Source organism: Anopheles moucheti, chromosome 3 (assembly GCF_943734755.1).
Source record: "Anopheles moucheti chromosome 3, idAnoMoucSN_F20_07, whole genome shotgun sequence".
Lineage (NCBI taxonomy): Eukaryota > Metazoa > Arthropoda > Insecta > Diptera > Culicidae > Anopheles > Anopheles moucheti.
The window spans coordinates 91,430,579-91,451,519 of record NC_069141.1 but is presented as its reverse complement, the minus strand read 5'-3'; the positions used below and the strand labels follow the sequence as shown (position 1 = coordinate 91,451,519).

Sequence of the window (20,941 nt, the reverse complement as noted above, 5' to 3'; positions counted from 1 at the left end):
CCTGGTATCGAAAATCTGAAAACAGCTGGTTTATATCTTTAGCGTTGCCAAATCGGCTGCTTAAGCCAATCTGGTTACTTGGGTTTTGCATATCTAAAATCTATTTGAATTATGTGTATTCATTATGTGTTTTATGTTACGATAAAACTAATGATCCATTTTAAATTTTAAATCCATTGAATTTGACTCGAAAATCAGCACAATAAGAAAAGAAGCAGAAGAGAAACGTAATGCTCCATACAAAATGTATGGAATACCTGGGTATGCTGGTTGTCAACTTACGTGGTTAAGTTTAAGATAAATCAAAATAAAATACTTACTGCTTGTTGAAAATTACAACGTATACACCAAAACATCGGAAATAGGGAATCTTTTTGACAGAAAGATTAATCTAATATTAATCTGATTAATCTGTTTGGCAGAAAGGTTAATCAAAGATTAATTTTGAGAATAATATTAATCGTGTCTAAACGTACGATCAAGTCATCTTTTGGGAAAAACGTACCAAAAACTATAATTAGTTCGCGGTTAAAGGCACGGTTAGAACACGAAAGCCATAAAATATTATCCATTTCACTCGGAACATAAGACGGTATGTTTATTAAACGTTAAGGAAACACTGGTGCATTTAATTGTGTTTTAACAATCGGAAAACATTTGCATATTTTGCTCACTCGCAGCAAAGGACATTTGATACGAGCGTTTGTTTTCTCCCTCAACTTTGGTTATCCTCATCACTAAGGCAGTAAAGTTTAAGGTGTGTTCAAAACTTGTTTCGTATCGGTCGCCGATTTCAGAATAAATCTAATACATAGGATGCTTGCTGAGTACAAAAAAAAACGAGCGATAATAGACGGTTTGCGCCTAACAACAACGTTTACAATTTGAACGCCTGGCGCATCATCAGATCAAAATATGCATCCGAATCGATCGAGGCACTCAAACCGGCATAGTAGTTGAGGAACTCCTCTTTTGTCACGGAGCCGTCCACGTTTCCATTCTCCTCAAAGTTTGCCAAATACTTTCGCAAGATGACGTCCTCGGTTTCCTCTCCGCTTATATACAGAGGATGGTTCTTTACCGAATATACATTCCTACGAAAAAGTCATGAAAGAAACGGTCACATCAATTCGTATCACTTTCTCCAAGGATTCCTAACACTCAACATACTTTAAATCTTCAATCGTTATCGTTCCGTCTCCGGTTTTGTCCAACTTTGCAAAAGCCTGCTTTACGATGTTGATCCTGGATTCCGACATGTTTGGACGGATTGCAATGAGAAATTCGGTCATATTGATTGAACCACTGCCATCGGTGTCAAATCTGAGTGAGAAAAGAACAATTCAATCTTTGATAAATGCGCTTAGATCGTCCGATGCATCATGTCGTACTTATTGAACATTTCCGTCGCTTCCTCTACCGAAATGTCCAACCCAGTATCGTGCAGGCCCTTGACGAACTCTTCCAGATTTAGTTGCTTGTTTCCATCATCATCCATGCGGCGGAAGCACCGTCCCAACCCCAGAATGCCCGAGGCTCCACGGGCAAGGCACATGTGTCGTAGTTTTTCGATAGAATCGGTTAAAGTTCCTGAGGACAGGGCGCGGCGGCTACGGTTAATCATTTCAGATTCTTGGCGAGACATTGCGCTGACGGGACGATGTGCCATCTGGATAGACAAATAAAAAAAACTGTACTAACTGTCCTTAAAAACTCTAGTTACGTAGGTTATTCAAGTTAATTTTAAAACTAGATTTTACAATGCAAATGTTGGCTGTTATAAATTCTCGTTTCAATAATGTATTACCAACACGATGGACATGCCACGTGTTAATGACCTGAAAACGATAAATCTGTTTCGTGGTTTACTAAATTATAGAGCATGTCATGGGAAAGCGATTGCTTAGCAACTAACTAATGGTGTGTTGTATGTACACCGCGTCACGCATGAACAAAGTGTCTTATTCCGGATATTGGATGTTTATTGCTCGCTGCTAGAACAGCCAAGGCAGAAGCCTCAAAATGATAGATTCTTTTGTGTTAAGAATGATTAATATACTGTTGAAAGGCCCTTTCGATTTGACGCTGACAGGCGATATTATGTAGGCTTCTTACTGCGGACCCCCCGAAGAGTGGAGTTCATCCGTTGTCGTCGTTTGCTTTACTTAACTCCACGGTATTCGCTCTTTTTTCAGAGAGGAAAAGTGCGTATGACTAGTAGCTGGGCAAACGACTACCAACGTGAACTGTGGAAAGCGTGGGCGATGTAGTTAATTACGATGACCTCGTTTTCCCGCGCCATGTCGGGCCGTTGGTATCGGACACGGGAAAACAGGGCCGTCGTCGGAGGGACATCGAATGCGTTGTGGGAAGAATCCAACGATTTGAAATGAAGCCTTGAATTGGGAAAAGCTATACCCGAGCCTACGAGAATTCATCGATTGGCAGCTTCTGGGACTTTGGCGTATGGCTGACCGACTGAGAACATTACCTTGAGCGGAATGCGATGGTTGAACCGGTGGATTGCCCGCATGGTGGTCGATGGAAAGTTAAGGTACAGTGTGAACTCCACGATGGCGATGTTATTTGTCTGACTTTTTGGGGGCAAAGTATGGCTGACTATCACCGGAGTAAGCGTGTAGGAACGTGTGTTAGTTTTGAGGTAGCTTTGAGGTTTGAGGGATTTTTGTAGACGGCCAATGTTTTCGCAAACCAATGCTGCGTGAGTGGACGCGTAGATCTCCGCGCAAGTACGATGAACTTCTGCCTGCAAAAATGACTTGTATGGGCAGCTTTTTCTGGAGTTCTTAACCGTTGCCAGTCGACGAGTTTTCGCACACCATATGAACAGTTTTCATTGCACTGCTACTGCGTTATTAGCGCTGGTTGCTCACCACGACCACCTAGACCACACCACACTAACGAGACACCGGAACCGCAATTGGGTGCGCTAGCGGAAGCGAAAATCCCTATGTGATTGCTGCGAAGGCACAAACTGGACTGGGGTCTCTCGTTGCCAGTTGCTCCGTGCTGTGTGGTGACTTATTCGCATAACTCTAGCATAGTGTGGCTAGTGTCGGTATTTCGCCCTTTCGACCACGCGAATGACGTGTGCGAGAGAGAGTACATTCAGGTGTAAAGGACCTCTAGCGTAGAACGTGTCCCTCGTTTCGAACCAGCTACACAATCTTGCGAGAACGCTTGAGAGTAACAATGGAACTTGGTGGATTCAAGAAGTCAATCGGGGAAAACTCGAATGAAATCCACCGGTCAGCACAGAGAGCCTTCGAAAGGCATCGTGTTGTGGTCAGTGGAGCAATGGGTCAGATATGGGATTGGACTGTGTATGCTGGAGTTCTCCCGTGCAGAGAGAGACCGCAAAAAAGGTTCTTTGCATAACCGGGGTACAACGAATGGACTGACTTCTTTCCGTTGGGGAGTGAACGCGATCAATAAAGTTGCCGCTATGCTATTACTTGGGGGAGGGTTTTCAATCCCTATGGAGGATGTTCATACAAATCCCGTATGTGATGGGTTTGATGAAGTTTGTTTACATTTTTTATTCTTCCGTTTGCCAACACCGTTATCCATGCTTTAGCTGTAGATGATTAAGTTTGTTATTGCGTAGATTTAGCGTGAGTTGTATGGAATAATGCAAAGATGGACTGGAAGGCATGTGCAAAGGCGTGGGTTTGCCACTGTCTACCGCTCTAAACGGTGTCATTCAAAATGCGTCATATTCTCGAAATGGTAATAGAGTACAGGGACGCCTCGGTTGAGTAACTTTACCCATGAGTAACGTACGTATACGCCATCTAGCTGTATCGGGGAAGGAATGTTACAATTAGCAATTCCACTGCAATTTGTCCATGGTATTTCCGATATTGCATTACTCACAACATCAAGGGGAAATAAATATTACTGGCATGTTCTTTAACTTGTCACAATTCAACCATGCGTTACCAAAAGTAAAACTAGTTAATTAATTAATCGGCCTCTCTAGATGGTAACGGATTTTAGCAGTTCAATTAAACAATAACCATACCATCTGCTTGGAACTCTCTGCTCTACAGTCGGAATGGAGTGCTATTTTTTCGCTATATTTAGGCGTTGGGAGTTGATGCGGCTTTGAGTAAAGATCACCCGAGCGCAAAGAAGTACGGTTCGATTTGGAATGGTTTTAATTCGATCGTTTCGCAAAACGCAAAAAGAACACAGCGCCACCGCCGCACAAATCATTCACCGTAAAGCGTAACTTCCGTGAAGGTCGTAGATGTTGATGCGAACGATAAACAGAAACGCCAAGTTTTGCCGCTTCTTTTTTCACGTGTACAACTGATCGTGCTGATGGTGTGATTCACTTCGTAGCACGCTGCTAACCGTGTAATAAATAACTTCCATTCTTACTTCATCACCAGACCAACAGGAAGAAGAAAGCACGCTTTGTACGGAATTGAAGAATACAACTTGAAACCACCTTAAAACCACCTAAACCTATAGAACTATTTGCCGAAAAAACTTGAATAAAATGAACATTATATTTACACAATGGTAACCGCCAGCAGAGATATAAACGTTGCGCTGCTTAAGCTGCGTAGGACTTCCAGCAACTGTTGCCTGTTCACAGTAAGATAACTATACTGACAGCGTTCTCTTCCAGTCGACCGAACACTATGTTTGATCCGTTCTCACCAGGGCCCAGATGCCGAATGAAGAAACCAGTTCCAGCGTGTACGCGTACAGGTCGCTGGCAAACTGCAACGGCCAGCGCAACAAGCGGCCCCGTGGAATAGTTGTGTGGTGGTCGTGTCGCCGGCGATGGCGCGTTACTCATAATATCCGGCGTCGCTTTAAATTTGACCTTGCATCAGTCCGATGGTATGCGATGAATCTGTATCTGTAAGCGATCTTCTAAATTGCGTCCGTGTGTGGAAGTATCAGGCACCTTTCTGACTAATGAAGTCGATTTAGCTGCACTCTAATACCAAGCTGTCTCATGCCGTGTCTAGCGGTGGGGGTTAATAAACACAGAGATGCTAATACATTAAACCTCCAACTATCTCCACTACAACATATCATCGGGTTATAATGTTACAATTTCGATACTTAAAATCCCATTTCTCACCTAATCGATGGCCTCCGAAATCAAACTCAAAGGACTGATGGCGACGACGTGCAATGGGAAACAATGTGGTAAGTGCAGTTACCCGCCGCATCATCTCGCGACCTCACCTAATGCTGACATACAGAGGGACAACAAGGAGAAAAGCGGTCCTGCACGTGCGCAAGATACAATATCACAACGCTATCATCATCACCGTCCATTTCGATCGATTTCCGGCCGATAGGATCAGACGGCGGCGATGGAACAATGCGCTATGGCGTGACACTGTCCTGTGCCATCCAAGGCGGGGGGTGATGGGTACATAATTTATGACTTTCTACCACATTTTCACGCACGGGAGGGAACACACTTTGTTGAATAGTAATTTCACGTGCACTGGAAGTTCACATATGTACAGCGATGGGACCGTTTTATCAGAACATATAACACATATTGCACCCTTGGCCATGACCTGGTGTCGGTCGTACAATCCGTAAGGAAAGCGACAGGGAAAAGTAGCGCAGCGTGAAGGAAATGGATGATGAACGATTTGAATCACTGGTTAGATGTTTACCAATGCTGAATAATTTCACTTTTTGCAGTGAATTGACACACATATGTTTAATGGGATTTTCTATACATAAAGTAAACATATGGTCCAAGTTTATCTGCATCTGTATGTGCTGGATGAGTCACACTAATGGTATCAATAAGCTTAACCAAACACCGGAATTATTATCACGCAAAACAGTGGCTTCTTACCTTTAATAGATCCTTTCAAAAAGTATTGATACAAAAAACACAAATAAATTGAATTTTCACAATAACTAGTGGTTTGCTACACGGGAAAATGCACTACAATGCTGTTCGACTAGTGGATACGGAGTCGTAAAACCGTTGCGTCCTAACCACTCCGAAAATATTTGACGAATAAGCTCTCAAATTTTGTGCTAGTTTCGTCTTTCCGTTTTTCCTCACGGAAATGTTCTGCCATTTATCTCTTTTTTTTGGGGCGGTTTGTTTTGGGTGGGAAATTACACCTCCCCAAGGGTGCGGCATCATAAGCTTTTTTTTTGTTCTTCTTTTGGATCCACAACACGCCACCCCATGCTCGTTTATGCTGCCGTTATGCGACCGTGTGCGATAAACTGTCGTGAGAATAGTAATGGACTCGTAGCAGCCCGTATTCCTCTGCACTTCCAGCACTATTTGTCCCATATCTCCACCTTGGTTGGGCGCGTGTATTATAAATTAATGCCCTGTTTACGTGTCCCAAACTTCTGTAGGCGAAAGAAAAAATATCCGAAAGAAAATTGAATGTATTTTCAAACTTTTGAAACCGTACTACTGTAGGGGTTTTTGTTGGCGTCTTGCGTCTGGAGGCCTACAAGACAATCCAAATCATCTGGAAAGGGGTTTGGTGTCTCGCCGCGTACTGTATAGCTATATCCCCTTGCTCACCCTGTCTATTGGCGGTTTGCCAATGTTTCGAATGGCGTACACCAGCAGTGTTAGCTTAGATCTTCGGCTCCATTTCCAGCAGAACTTCAGACTTCCCCGGTCTTTGCGGTCATAAAACGGACGCGCTTCGTTGCTTCTGGTTGGCGACCGGCCAAATAAGCAAGATTCACTTTCAATTTGATGTTCGTGTTGTAGAAATCGCATCTGTGTGTGAACATGTTGGAAGGTATGTACCTTCAAACCACAGCATAATATACCTACAAAGACAAAATTCTACACTTCACTTCCTTTAGTGTTTTCATCACCAAAAGGCATAGGCTTCGAAGCATATATGTACAAATGTATATAGTGGAAGAAACAGACAAATTCAATTTCCAAAACGTACCACGGCGTAATGCCCATTCCCAAAATTTGTCACATGGTCTAATGGTTTTAGAACAACGATGCACTGTTTTTTTTCAATGTTTGTTGTTGTTGTTTGAAATGTTTCAACGTGAAATATTTCACTCGCGCTGCATGCAATTTATGCAACGAGCATTCACGCAATCAGATTTTAATTTTTTGAAGGAACATTAAATTACCCTTTGAATCTTAGGGAATTGTTAACACAACATTGTTAAATTGTTAACAATTGTTGAATCTCCGGAAAGAAATCAGTTGTAATAAATTAAAGGAACTAAAATTGTGCATGAACCAATTCTTCCTAACTATTGGCTATTTTAATCTGTTTACGGAAATTTAGCATAAGTCGCAGATTAAAATGTAGCATAAATGTACATTACCATTAATTCCTATGTGATAGTAAAGATAGTGAAGACATTCACTCCCTTGCTTCACTTCCACACGTTTAAGGTACGCAGGTTCGCTTTCTCCTGATATTATGAAATTGACCCCATGGAGAATCACGTTCCAACGTCGTGGTTCCGGAAAGTTCAATTCTCGCATGACCGTGTATGAGTGTGTGTGTGCGTTGTTTGCATAGTGAGCAATATGAGCGCACGTGCACAACAGCTGACTGATCGATAAAGGCGACGTCGCGAGTAGATCGAATTAACGAGAGGGAAACCTACTACGATTGAAACGCATAGCACGACCACACAAGGACCACAGAGTGCAAGAACATGTTTTGCATCGACGCAGCATTGAAACATGGGAGAAGGATATAAAATCGCGATCACGATGTATCAACGGGAAGAAAACAGCTGTCCAACACTGTTGAATGTAAATTTATGCCCGGCAAAGTAACGGAAGCACTCGCCGATCACAGCACGACCAATTCGACCTGACGACCTTCTCGCAGGGCCGAAGGATGTCCACTCCTACCGCCGGAGAAGCAAATACAGGTGCCGTTACAATCACGCGGTGGGAAAGAAAGAATAATTTCCCAACCGGCTCACACGACAAGCGGAACACTTTTCGAGCTTTTTCAGCTTATGCGCATTAGGATCCACTGAATCTTAACAACTTCCCACTTCTCGATGCTCCTTTATGCAATGATAATAAAGTACAACTGCCTTGCAAGGTTACGGCTCGACGGGAAACCTATCGCAAACCAATCAGACACAAAGGCAATACTTCATCGTAAATAGGGCCCTCCGCTGGTGGTACTATAAATAGCGTTAAATGCTACTATTTGTCGTAGTTGTTTGTTCTATCTGGCACCGCGCATCTTTCCAACTTCACGCAGTGAAGTGACATACGTACCCCTCCTGGCTAAGCAATCGGAATTATGAACCAAATAATGAACATTATTCGATGGTCGAGGAAGTAAGAACATCGAATGAGGAGTGATGGGATAAATATTTTACATCACAATACAACCTTGTGGCCATTCCGGAGAGCAAATAATACGAAGGACTCAACAAACTATGAGGCGATATCGCTGTCTTAATGTCATTCACCCTCTACCAAAGTGATCACATGCTCCGAGTGACTACATTGGAATATAAATCGACTTATTTGCAGTGCTAGACCACCCTCTACCCATTCACTCTAAGACGGTGGACAGTAAGGCGTGGGAAGAATATGCTTATTTTGCCTGTCTACCTCGTTTACCTATATCGCGAAGTAGATTTCAACCTATCACAATCAGTACGCGCACTCCCCACCAACCACAAGACGGCAAAGTGCAATCAGAACATTCACAAGTCCATTTCCCTGATGCCTATGCGTATGCCAGTAATACCAATTGTAAACAAATAAATTAAACATCCATCCACGGTTTGTACGGAAGCACTAACCCCCACGTCCAGCACGGCACCAGTTTTCAATACCTGATTTTTGTAGAGTTCCGATTGCAATGACTCAGAGGCATCGTAGTTTTGAGTCGCATCGAAGGAGGGAATTCCTTCATAAATTATATGCTGCGCTTCTCGCCCAGTGCTCGACTTTTACTCTTTTACTGCCTCTGATGTGCTTTGCTCAACGATGACAACTGATCGTATCGGTCTTTATGGCAATTGACTCGGAATTGGCTGTTACAATACCAACCATTGGCACGCGAATGTATTAAAAAACATAACAATTGATGCGCCTACATGCGCAGTTGCTGCTGGCGGTTCAAGATCATCACTAGGGCGATCATTCGGGTTGCGCTAAACGATCGATTTGGTTATGCATGGTTTCAAGAGATTTTGGAACTCCAGCAACTACCAATTTTCAGTGGGTGGTGGTTCATCAAATGGTATTGTATCGTTATGGGCCCGACAACCAAACTTGTTTGGATGGGTTTTCTAAACCAAATTCCTCTTTACCTATTTACAAACCTCACTCTTTGTTTTGTTTGCGGTACGAGTTATCGAATTTGTATCAACGTGCTTCCAGCATTGGCAACAGTAACGATCGTTAGACCATGTTTGACCAACGCATTTGATCGTTTGGCACCACTTTATCGTTTGGCTGGCGTTGCATTGCTTTTCTATGCAATCGTTTCAACGATTCGTATGGACATGCGAATATTCGCAAATGGTATCTATGCTTGGGAACAACAAAACTTTTGGACTCTTGCTTGTCCTACCCTCAGTGACCGGCGGATGTTCCGCAAAGTCCGCGATATTATCACCTTCGCAGCAACACTGAATTCCCGGGTTACTTACATTGACGATTAAGCGATGACGTCACGCTGGTAGATGATATTTCCTCAGTGATAATAAGATCGAATAATGCGAATTGTAACGTGAAGCGCAAAATATTTGCTGAGATCATTTTTATGCTTCCCGAAAGGGATACACTCACGAAAGGAGAAATCTTCCCTACAGAAACAGCGTTCACTGTTGACGTCGTTTCATGGACATGGACCGTTCCTGAAGGACAAAGAAATTGCATAATCTGCATGCCGTACTTTACTGCTCTTGAGTGAAACAGCACTGCACCATAGAAACCGGTTTCAATGTTTTGCGGAAGCATCTGTATCCCGAATCAGGTTATCAGGCCTTCTTACACGGCACCAACCACGAAACCAAGAAAGATAACAGTGCGAGAATGTGTAATGGTAGAGCTAACCGTATGCAAAAATATGAAAGAACTTTCGTTTTCTTGGGATCAAGAGACGACTAAACAAATGCGAAGTTGTTAAATGCGCAAAAAATTTGCTGCCGCGTAATACTACAGAAATGTAAATGGAAAATACAGTCTTGTTGTGTGACAGAAAAAATGTAAACACTGCAAAAATGTGCAAAAGTTCCATTTTTGTTCCAATATTTCCACATAACAACAAACTTTGCGTCAGTGCAAAACCTAAGCTCGTTTAGCTTCCAACCTCTCAAACCGGTAAAAAGAGCCCATAAATAACATCTGCTTTGCAGGGCATTCAAATTTAAACAATCAATAATAAACAACCGATAATGCTAATCTTATGCAATGCCGCTTTCGTCCGTACCTCCAATACTGAAATTCTGCTTATCTTATTAATGCATCTCGTACACGTGCAAACAGATGCACGGCAACGATCGTATGGAGAGTGATAGGAGGTTGCTTTTACCTAATTTTCCATTCTCACGGAATGCTTACTACTTTAACTTGCAAAGCTCCAACTGGACGCTATCAGTCTCAGCACAAACTGAAACACAATCGTTATCAGTCAAGTACCTTAGAAAGGGGGTAACCACTTTTGTCACGTGTGCGGGGTGTTGAAACATCGGAACTTCTAAACCTCAAAACTAATTCGATCCATCAAGTATCCGGTAGCCTCCGGTGGACACATTTAGCATCCAGTAGCGATGTTTAATGTTGTTTCAAGTGTGGCGCAGTTGCGGACGAGTTTGCTCTTGACCTAAGTTAATTAGCCGACGTACTTTAACGTTCGAAAGTAGTTTGGCGGCCGTTATCTATCGAATGGTTTGCTGCTGCTCAATTTATCAAGCATGCGTTTTCTTTTAATCTAATCATATCATGCAGTTCAAGTTATCAGTATTTGCAGACTTATTGGCTAGTTACATCCCGAAGTGACCGGTATCATTTCTCGAATTGTTCCCTTCAATCGCGTATTGGTTTGGTAGACGCACTAACACCGTCTTAACCCGCAGAACCATACTAATGCTTCGTTACTTCCGATATGCGACACTATGGGTTCCTCGCTACAATATGGTCGGAACTGAGTATCATCATCGCGCATGACGATAAAATGATCTCAGAAAAATACGAATATAATGATTCAAAATCAGAATCAAACTAGCCTAACAATATGTAATGTGTGATTCCAAATAAGTAAATACAAATATAGTAACTAGACATTAAAATTATGCTAAAAGTCACAGATGTAAGCGAAACAGTTTTAATGTTTTAACTGTTTTAATTGCAAAATTTGAAAATGATCACAAATGCTGCAGCTTAGACCAGTGTGCTCGCCGATGTGCCGAGGCGCTTGTTTTCTCGCGTACGCACCCACCATTCGTGGTTTGCCCGTGTGCTCAAGACGAACGATGGCCGAAAGCATTTAAGCGGCTCGTAGAAGCATTGCGACAATTTAGATCGAACACGGGTACAGCGTGGTACGGTGGTGCTTAGAATATCGCTCCGCAGCTTCCAAGACACACCAACCAGAGTGATGATCGACCACCAGCAGACGATTAAGTGATCGACAGCAGTAGGCAAGTGTTTCTACCAACCTCAAACCGAAGCCGGCTTAGGAAAAGTGGATTTAGAATCTCTCGAGCGTAAAGTTGTTACAGAAAACTTGTTACATGTGTGTGAGTGAGTCACCGAAGAGCAGTGTTTTCTTAGCGAAAAGTGCGTGTTATTCTTGTATTACGATGGGCCAAAACGCACAGTTTCCTTCCTTTGGATTAGCTTTTGCACAGCGAAACTGATGGTGGTTGAAAAGTGGAGAAAAAGAACGTTGTAGTATTCATCCATCAGTATTCATCCAGCAGCAGCAACAGCAGCAGGCACAAACAGCATGGTCGACAACGACAAGGGAGCCTTTCTTTATCAGTTGCTAGCTGTGGTATTCAAAGTGGCAGATGTTAGGTACAGTGACTCAATACTCGCCGGCGATGTAAGTTTGTGCATTTTCTTCTGCCACATTTGTCTTCACGATGAAATGGCGTGTAAATGCGCAGTTGGCGCAGAGTACGTATAGTGAAGTGAACTACTGTGTGCAACAGTGACGGATCAATCCGTTTTCCTGCAAAAAGAAAACATTCAATCGCAACAAAGGAAAACATCTACCACGCGGCCAAGGCCTGCTGTGTGCTGTTACGGATGGTCCGTTTAACGACATCTCGCTTGTTTGTCAACTGCACATTGCACATGCAAACTACACACTTCCTTAAGGATCAGCTGACATGATATCATCGATTTCCCGTTTCATTAGCCCGACCCACCCCCTCCCATACTAACGACTGGGTTTTTGTTTCCCATTTCAGTACAGCGTGCCGTATTGTATGTGTGTATAGTGCAGTGTGTGTTTAAAAAAAGTCCTAATAGACGGGACGTTTTGTCCCAGTTCCGATATTCCGAAACCCGCGTGCTGTAAAATGAAACCAGCAGCAGTGGTGCTCGGTGGAATGCAACCGATAATTGAAGAATATTTTAAGCTGATTCCGTTCTAGCGCACTCTCGTTGCAAAAACTCAAACAACGTGACAAAACAACCTAGTACACCAAGTACCTTTACAAATCTCTTCCTCAACATTCGTTCATGGCTGTGATAAAACGGTGAAAACACACAAAACACTTCGAGTCTTGTCATTCCATCCGACGACACGAACGACAAAGCAGACAAAACATTATACCCCGCAAAAATAGTGCTGTGAGTAAACTTAAGTTGTAGTTGCAGTTGAGTATTAGACGCATCTTCAGGCCAGATATTATATGTTTGTTGCCGCTGTACCGAGCAACGTGATATCGAACGATTCCGACTCAAAATGACGGGGTAAGTTATCGATGACTTTACGTTCCCATGCACTTCATGCGGTGATCTGCGAGACATATGTCATGGCCACCTTGGGCTTGTGTCTGGCACGCCCGTAATAGATGTCCAATGGAATAGAATCATCATGTTATCATTTGCAGATAGTGTACCAGATAAATGTCTCACGAGGAGGGGGTTTCCGTTTCGGTTTTCTCTTACAGGAAAGATTCGGTTGTACTGGTGGACAAAGACACGACGCCACAAATTATGGCCAACGCAGAGAAGAGTGTGACGGTCACGCTGGCTAATGTCGAGAGCCACCCAAACAAAGCGGCCGAACGTGGCAAGGCAATGCGCCAGGTGATAGCCGCATTCGTAGCCAACATAGGTACGATCAACACCGGACTCATCTTTGGCTTCTCAGCCGTGGTAATTCCCCAGCTGCAGGCCCCGGATTCGCTTATCCCGGTCGACGAAAGTCAATCTTCGTGGGTGGGTACGTATCATCTTCAATTCCAGAGCGTATTACAAATCTACCACTAAACGAGTCGTCTTGCGGCAGGAAGTAGGAAAATTAATTGAGCCATGTGCAGTCTCACTCCCCCTGTTGGATACAAGGACATCGGAAGTCAATCACTTCGCGACGAGATGAGGCTCTCGTGTACATTACCAGCCACGGCTAAATTTAGCCGGTTTGTTTGCATACGAACCAAGCGCTCATCGCTCGTCGCGTGACGTGTCCGTATGCACACTGTCTCACGTCAGCTGATCCGATGAAGCGACCAATTTTGCTTGCATGCACTCTCGGTCTGTTGCATCGTTATGGGAACTTTGAAGCGGCACCTGTATATACCGCACGCTTCCCGCCTAACCGTCGACACGGCTGCGAAACACAGACAGATCTTTAACCTTTGCTCTCACTAGTATTTGGTGTTGTTAATGGTTGTTCAACAACCTCCCAGCCGTTGCATCGTGGTAGGAGAGAGATGCACTTTTTTGTCAACGAGTGTGCACATGTTTTGCTTCAATATCGTAAATGAACCAATACGAACTGATGCCAGGATTGAAAACTGTAAAATTGCGTGATTCATTGCCTAAATCAGGCGTGGACTCCAAACTGTACAGTCCACGAGCCGTATTGGTTGAAACTACCGTAGTTGGGGGCCATTTACACAGAGGCAGGAGGCTCTCTAGGGCCGCAATTTGGAGATCCCTGCTCTAAACGACTCATCATTAGAAGCGATTTACACCCAGAAGTGTCCCATATATTGTAGACAATGTAGAATACCAGCTATGATCCAGTTTCCTTATCCTCAGTAGTAACCTGGCGCGTAGTAACCGGTTTCTTCTATTGGCATCATACAACGCGCAATGTCCACGGAACGGGAAATGATCTCGATGGCAACAACGAGATGGTGACGTATCGTTTATTAAATTATTTTTAGCAGCAATGCAGCACGACGAATAACCCACCCCAACACTATTACCGATGTCTTCGAATTGGTTTGTCGATTGTGTTCTATTGTTGTCTTCCGACTCGTGGCAAAGAAGGGAGGGCAAAACACACACGTGTCGTTTATTCTGAGCGATCAATGTTTGATAGTGTACATTCGCTGTGTGATAGCCCCAGAAAGGGAATCCTACACTTGCAAGGTATTCCAAGGCAGTTCCCAAATGATATAGAAAAACACATAATGTCAAACAAATATAATAATAAAAAAATAATGAAAAACAAATAATGCCAATACGTTGGCTCCACTGCCGCGGAATAATGCGGATCTAACGGTGGGTGGAGAAATCCGCTGCCTCGCAGTGATCACCCCGTCGCTTTATGAATGCAGGAGCCACCCTTCTACCCCATCCGTCCCTTCAACATTTGATCATGCGTCCTTCCCCCAAATTACGCTCAATCTGTTTAGAATAAGGGCCCCAAACAATCATTCCTTCCAGTGCCTCCCAGGGGATTGATCCGCCACTGGTTGGTTTTGTGTGGTCTTCAGTCTAATCTTCACCGGACAAGAAGTAAAAATTATAACTTATATGCTCCTTCGACACCGGTTGAATTGTGCGACACCGTGCGTGGGGACCATTTTATTTACTCCTTTTCTTGACTCGTGTGCTGCGTGCTATCGAGCCGCTTAACATACACAATGCCCCTCCTTCATACTGATTGATAAAGGGAGACATTAGGAGAATTAGGGAATATAATTGTTGAGACAATCAACATTGCTAACCGATTGTCAACTCGCGAGTACGCTCCATTGAACGTGATCATGATGGTAATTTATCTGTGGCGTTTTGCCGTTTTACCCTGACCCAGTTTCAACTTTATCCCTCTAGGAGGGTGTCCACCGTTGCTGTGAAGCCTCGAGTCAATGGTCGAAACATCGAGAGCCGTCGTGGTGGTCATCGTTCTATTGATTTTGCCTTGCGTCATGCTGGGCGAATCATATGGGAAGGACGCATCCTTTCGATAGCGCCCGCATTCATACCCGGTTCGAGCTAGTTCCAGTTCTTCATTGTTGGTCAATGGCTTGACTGGCGATGACGCGACATCCCGTTTGCCACCTACCGTGATAACGATCGAGAGCGACCATACATCGCGAAGCCAGGCCATTCGTCTTATAGATCTCGCTTAATTACTATCACGCATCTGCTGCATGTCGCCTTACGTTACGCATTGCTGGTGGCAAGAATTGTTGATAAATCGATGCCCACAATCGACTCTAGCGAGTTGCCTTTAATTTCTTTTAACTATGAACGTCTATGAACGGAAGTAAACAACCATTTGCGAACGGGATCACACCTTAACTGATGTCTTCGTCGATCGACGAAAAGACGAGGTTTCATAATGTGTTGTCGGTCGAAGGAGACAAACAGGATCTAAGATAAGGGTTACGATGTCGCATATACCACACAAGTGCTTTGATGATGGATTCGCGAATCATTGTTCAAACTCACACTGCGTTTATCGGTCTCATCCAAAGTTCAAATGTGCACGCCCTGCAATGACGACAACCAGCTGACATGTGAAGCCATCCAGCTTTTCTTGACACACATTCGCACAGGCCCGCGACTAATTCGCCAGTCAGTTCATTATCCTTGCAACATGAATAAACGATAAATTTTGACACTCTTTTGGCAGTCAAGTTGAATAGCGGATATCCTTGCCGCGTGGAATTCGCTAGAATCGGCCCGGACAAATGTTTTTATAAGGATTCCTTACGAATTTCCCCATGCTCACATTCCATCTCGCTGTCCATGAATAAAACGACCGCAAAAATATGTCCATCAATCTCGGTGTCATGCGTAACGCACACAGTCTAACTAACGCGACAGGGTGTTTTGCTTGTTGTTGGCAATGCTCTCGAGGGCGTTGGATATGCCATTATTTGTCTAACCATAAACTGATAAGAAAGCGGCGAACGCGTCTCAATCCATGAAACTGACGGTGTATTGTTGTGTGTGGAGTGCATATATGCCCACAAAAGATAGTTGACACATCGGTGGCAATGCGATGAAATTTACGATAACGTACATCACACGTGGTAGCAGGTTTGTTTATGAAACACAAGCGAGCGTGAAAACAATCCGCCTTTAGCGTTCTTCATTAGGCTTTCATTTGTTGGAAAAAATGACACCAAATATTTACATTTTGGACATTTCATTTGCATATTTTTACAATGCATCGCATCACTGTTTTGCAGCTGTTTTCCATTTACAATTCCAGCGAAAATTGCAATCAATGCTCAGTAAGTTTAATGCACGAAAAGTTGGCTCACTTCTGACTTACAGCTGGACCATCGATCACGTTGTTTATGTATGGTGGTGTCAAGTTTAAAAAAATGTACATACCAAAGCGTCCTTGTTAATGATGGCTCCACGTGACTCGCCTCTACTCGAGATTGTATTCTCGTGATCTGATTCATCATGACGTAATCCGCCCCGAAGCAACACTCTCATAACGTGCCTTCCTTTCTCCTCAGCATCCTTATCAGCGATTGGAACCCCGATCGGGTGTCTGCTGAGCGGATACGTGATGGACAACTTCGGACGCAAGAAAGCACTGATAGCAACGCAAATCCCGACGATCATTGGGTGGATCATCATCGCTTGTGCGTCAAACGTGGGAATGATCTACGCTGGCCGCGTCCTGACTGGCTTCGGTTCCGGTATGGTTGGTGCTCCGGCCCGTGTTTACACGTCTGAAGTAACCCAGCCACATCTGCGCGGTATGCTGTGTGCTCTCGCTTCGACCGGCATCAGTTTGGGTGTGCTGATCCAATACACACTCGGTGCGTTCACGACGTGGAAATTCCTATCTGGCGTATCGGTTATCGTCCCGATAGCTGCGCTTATATTAATGCTGCTTATGCCGGAAACGCCCAACTATCTCGTTTCGAAACAGAAGCCCGAAAAAGCACGTAGGAGTTTGGCACGGTTGCGCGGCTCCAGCTACAACATTGATCGAGAGGTCGAACAGTTGCAATCGTTCGCTGCCAAGACCAACGCAAGCGGCAAGAAGAAGCTCAGCTTGCGCGAAACGATACAGGCTCTGGTGCATCCGTCCTGCCTGAAACCATTCGCCATCCTGACAATCTACTTCATGATGTATCAGTTCAGTGGCGTCAACACGATCACTTTCTATGCGATTGAAATCTTCCGAGACTCGGGAACGAAGCTGGACAAGAATACCTGCACCATCCTGCTTGGCTTTGTACGACTGATTTTCACAATCGTTGGTGCCATTATGCTGCGTCGTTGTGGCCGGCGTCCACTAACATTCATATCTGGCATAGGATGTGGTTTCACAATGATTGGTCTCGGCGTGTATCTGAAATACAAGCACGGCTGGGATCTAGCAGATCCTCCGATCGAACCCACTGCTACATGGTTCCCGGTTGCTTGCATCTTCATCTTCATTATCACCTGTACGCTTGGCTTTTTGATCGTACCATGGGTCATGATCGGTGAGCTGTACCCGATGAAGGTGCGCGGATTGGTTGGTGGTTTCACAACCTGCATGGCACATAGCTTCGTGTTCATTGTCGTCAAAACCTATCCCTTCCTGACGCACGTGCTGGAACGCCACGGTACCTTCATCCTGTACGGATGCTTTTCCTTCGCCGGTAAGTGGTTGTTTAGCGTTTCACTTTAAAAGCTTGTGACTTTGTTTAACTTCGCTCTATTTCATTCTAGGAACCGTCTTCTTCTATCTTTGCTTGCCGGAAACTAAGGGAAAGACATTGCAAGAGATTGAAGACTATTTCTCAGGCCGTACCAAGACGCTTAAGAAAGCAAAACCGGGAAGCAACGATCAGCAAGATGGTCAGCAGCCTCTTGCCAACGGTACTAAGCCCTCGGTGCTTTCGCCGCAAAAGAACGCATTGCTTCCGTAACAGCGTGTGAACAACATTACCCAGCTGGAGCTTAGAGAGATCTGCCCTCAAACACAATTAAAGCACCGGCAACATCCTCTAAATCAACCATTACGGATCCGTTTTTGTTCCTAAGCCACTTAACTTGTTAAGATTTGCTACTGTCATACGAAGTTGGCAACATCTGCCAAAACACAGGCAAGAAAAGAGCAGTCAACAAACCCAGGAACGTTTTGCATAGTGCACAGAACTTTATCGCTACAATATTGCATGTCCCGTTTATTTTACCCAGTCAGACTCTAAGTATTATCTGCATTACGGTATGCGGTTAGGAAACTAATGTAGTTAGAATGTACAATTTATACGAACGACTCAAAACGGGTAGACGAATGAGATGATGCCTCTAGCTGCGTCCGGCACTCTACTCACAAGGAACAACACTAGGAAGGGAATCTTAGCGTCACAGAAATACAACAAATCAACATTAAAAAGGCTGCAAAACACTATATCCTCAAACTATAAATTGAAACATTCGCCAAAAGTGCCTGATGATTGAAAAGGAGTAGAAAAGCAAATGTTGCAACATGTATAGCCTTCATCAAAAGGCATAGAATAGTACTCGGCCGTTAAAAACGCAACCGTTGTAATGCGCCCATCAAGCCTGTTGTAGTACTTAAGGAATAGAGTTTAGTAAAACTAACTAAGCAAGCTCATAGAAAGCATCAGACATGAAGTGCAATCAACCAAATGCCAAAGTAGATTGCATAAATTCGTATGTACACAACCGACAATAAAACATCAATTACTCAGTCTTTTGGGCATTGCGTTTAAGTAACAATCTTTCTTTTTCCCACACATTTTAAAATTAGCACTTTTCGAATGGTGCTTGATTACACAGTTCAATATTTTGTTAACTAATTGGCACTCTCAAGTTTCTAGATCAGTGAAACCACTTCCATTCTTAATGATGATAATCAGAACAAGTAAATATGGATCTTAAATGCTTACCTATTAGGTTATAATTCCTCTGCCGTGGATCTTAGGCTGTAGCATAGGGTTGATCGTCATCGCTTGTCAATGTTTCATACTGGCCATTAAGTGGGTCATCTGTCCCACCGAAGCCTGAAGAATGCAATGTATCGCATAGCAGTGAAAATACAATGTAAAATTTAAGAACTTCGTCTTTGCATCCGAAAATTATATCCGTCACCGAGGTTAAATTGCCGTAGCATTTAGGATGCATGTTACATATAAAAGGATACATTTAGAGTTCCCCTTTCTCGTCCTTTTTATATTTAGTTGTTTCCTCCTTTTCTCATCCTCCGCACGCCATAGATTTTCCTTGAGCCGTACCATCACCATGGACGCTTGGCGAATAACACCGTAATACTCACTTCACAGTATTTCTGAACCTCCTTTACTGTGGGTTTTGCGGCTTGGACCATTCTACGCTTAAGATCAGATGATCGTAGCCATAACCATTGAGAACTTCGATCGCGGTAGCAGCATCGCGGCGGGAACGGAAATGAACGTAGGCAAAACCTTTGCACAGACCAGTGCTTTTGTCCCGAGACAGAAACATTTTGGTGTGTGGGCCGAATTTCTTAACCAATTCCTCCAAATCGGCTTCCGTCATGGCTTCGGAAAGATTCGAAATACGAATCGCACTCGTATCGTCACGTCCACGCATTGCACCACCAATACCAGCCTTGCCTTGACTTTCCTTCATGTGCGGCGGAACATATTTGCCCGGCTTGCTAGATGTTGTTGTTTCCGGTACCGCTGAGAAGCAAATTAACAAATCGTAATAATTTGCTTGCCACGTTACTACAAAATTTTGTATAAATATATACTTACGGGCTGCCGCCGGCTTCGTGGGCTTATCGAACGAACTGTTCTTGTACGGGCAGTGGAATGACCAATGCTCCCCTTCGCAAGTACGACACTTGACGATGTTCTTCATCGAATCCAACACATTTTCATTCTTCTGTTCTTCCTCCTTGTTAGTGATAAACTGCATGAAAACGTCTTCCGAGACCATGGTTGTTTGCGGGTTCGGTCCTGGACGGTCCCCGACCGAATCGCCAAACTTGGCCAGACTCTTCCTTCTAGCCACACACTTCGGCACCACAATCCGGCTGATTTTGTACGTGCGCACCACCTTCACCTTCTTGTCGTCCTTGTTATACTTGTACTCGGTTACGATCTTCTGCCCATTTTCGATAACTTCTGATGGTGGTGGAAGTGACGCCGTATCCAACTCAACTTCATCCGCCCACGAAGATTTGATGTCGTCCAATGCTGGCATTGTGGCTTACAATGGTATATCTGTAATCAGATGCAAAATCCATTTAGAAAAATTTTCCGGTAAAACAAGAGCCATGCAGCATCATCCTTTGACAACCCTGAAGTTTTGGCAAAAGTAGAAACGTCATCTGCCGCAGTACGAGCATGTGCTTGAACACCGAAAATGCCGTAGTTTGCCATCTTATTGAACCCATTCTTGAATTCCCACAAGGCCATAGCTATCATACAACACTTACCACTTTCCCTCAAGATTATCTGCGATGAAACGCAGCGAAAAATCGACTTTTAGTGGACGAAAATCGTAAACGCGGTCCACCTTGATTTCGTCACTGGATTACAA

The 20,941-nt window shown here is 43.9% G+C and overlaps 3 protein-coding genes across 5 annotated transcripts; 1 reads left to right on the top strand and 2 right to left on the bottom strand.

Annotated features, from left to right (window-relative positions):
- Positions 1-570: 570 nt before the first annotated feature.
- LOC128305996 (calcyphosin-like protein) lies at positions 571-19,419 on the bottom strand. Of its 3 annotated transcripts, none has more exons than XM_053043658.1 (4): positions 19,303-19,419; positions 1,392-1,669; positions 1,171-1,323; positions 571-1,094 (listed from the first exon to the last, which is right to left on the bottom strand). In XM_053043658.1, the coding sequence occupies exons 2-4, from the start codon at positions 1,667-1,669 to the stop codon at positions 878-880; spliced, it is 648 nt and encodes a 215-aa protein (XP_052899618.1). In that variant the 5' UTR covers positions 19,303-19,419; the 3' UTR covers positions 571-877. The 3 variants fall into 3 exon arrangements, with proteins under 3 accessions (XP_052899618.1, XP_052899617.1, XP_052899616.1); XM_053043657.1 differs by lacking the exon at positions 19,303-19,419 and adding an exon at positions 4,546-4,696; XM_053043656.1 differs by lacking the exon at positions 19,303-19,419 and adding an exon at positions 2,492-2,533.
- LOC128305994 (facilitated trehalose transporter Tret1-2 homolog) lies at positions 11,807-19,439 on the top strand. The gene is made up of 5 exons (XM_053043654.1): positions 11,807-12,059; positions 12,430-12,937; positions 13,138-13,412; positions 16,903-18,045; positions 18,116-19,439. The coding sequence occupies exons 2-5, from the start codon at positions 12,930-12,932 to the stop codon at positions 18,313-18,315; spliced, it is 1,626 nt and encodes a 541-aa protein (XP_052899614.1). The 5' UTR covers positions 11,807-12,059; positions 12,430-12,929; the 3' UTR covers positions 18,316-19,439.
- A 132-nt stretch (positions 19,440-19,571) lies between these two features.
- LOC128305995 (eukaryotic translation initiation factor 3 subunit G) lies at positions 19,572-20,941 on the bottom strand. The gene is made up of 3 exons (XM_053043655.1): positions 20,838-20,941; positions 20,152-20,622; positions 19,572-20,076 (listed from the first exon to the last, which is right to left on the bottom strand). The coding sequence occupies exons 2-3, from the start codon at positions 20,600-20,602 to the stop codon at positions 19,712-19,714; spliced, it is 816 nt and encodes a 271-aa protein (XP_052899615.1). The 5' UTR covers positions 20,603-20,622; positions 20,838-20,941; the 3' UTR covers positions 19,572-19,711.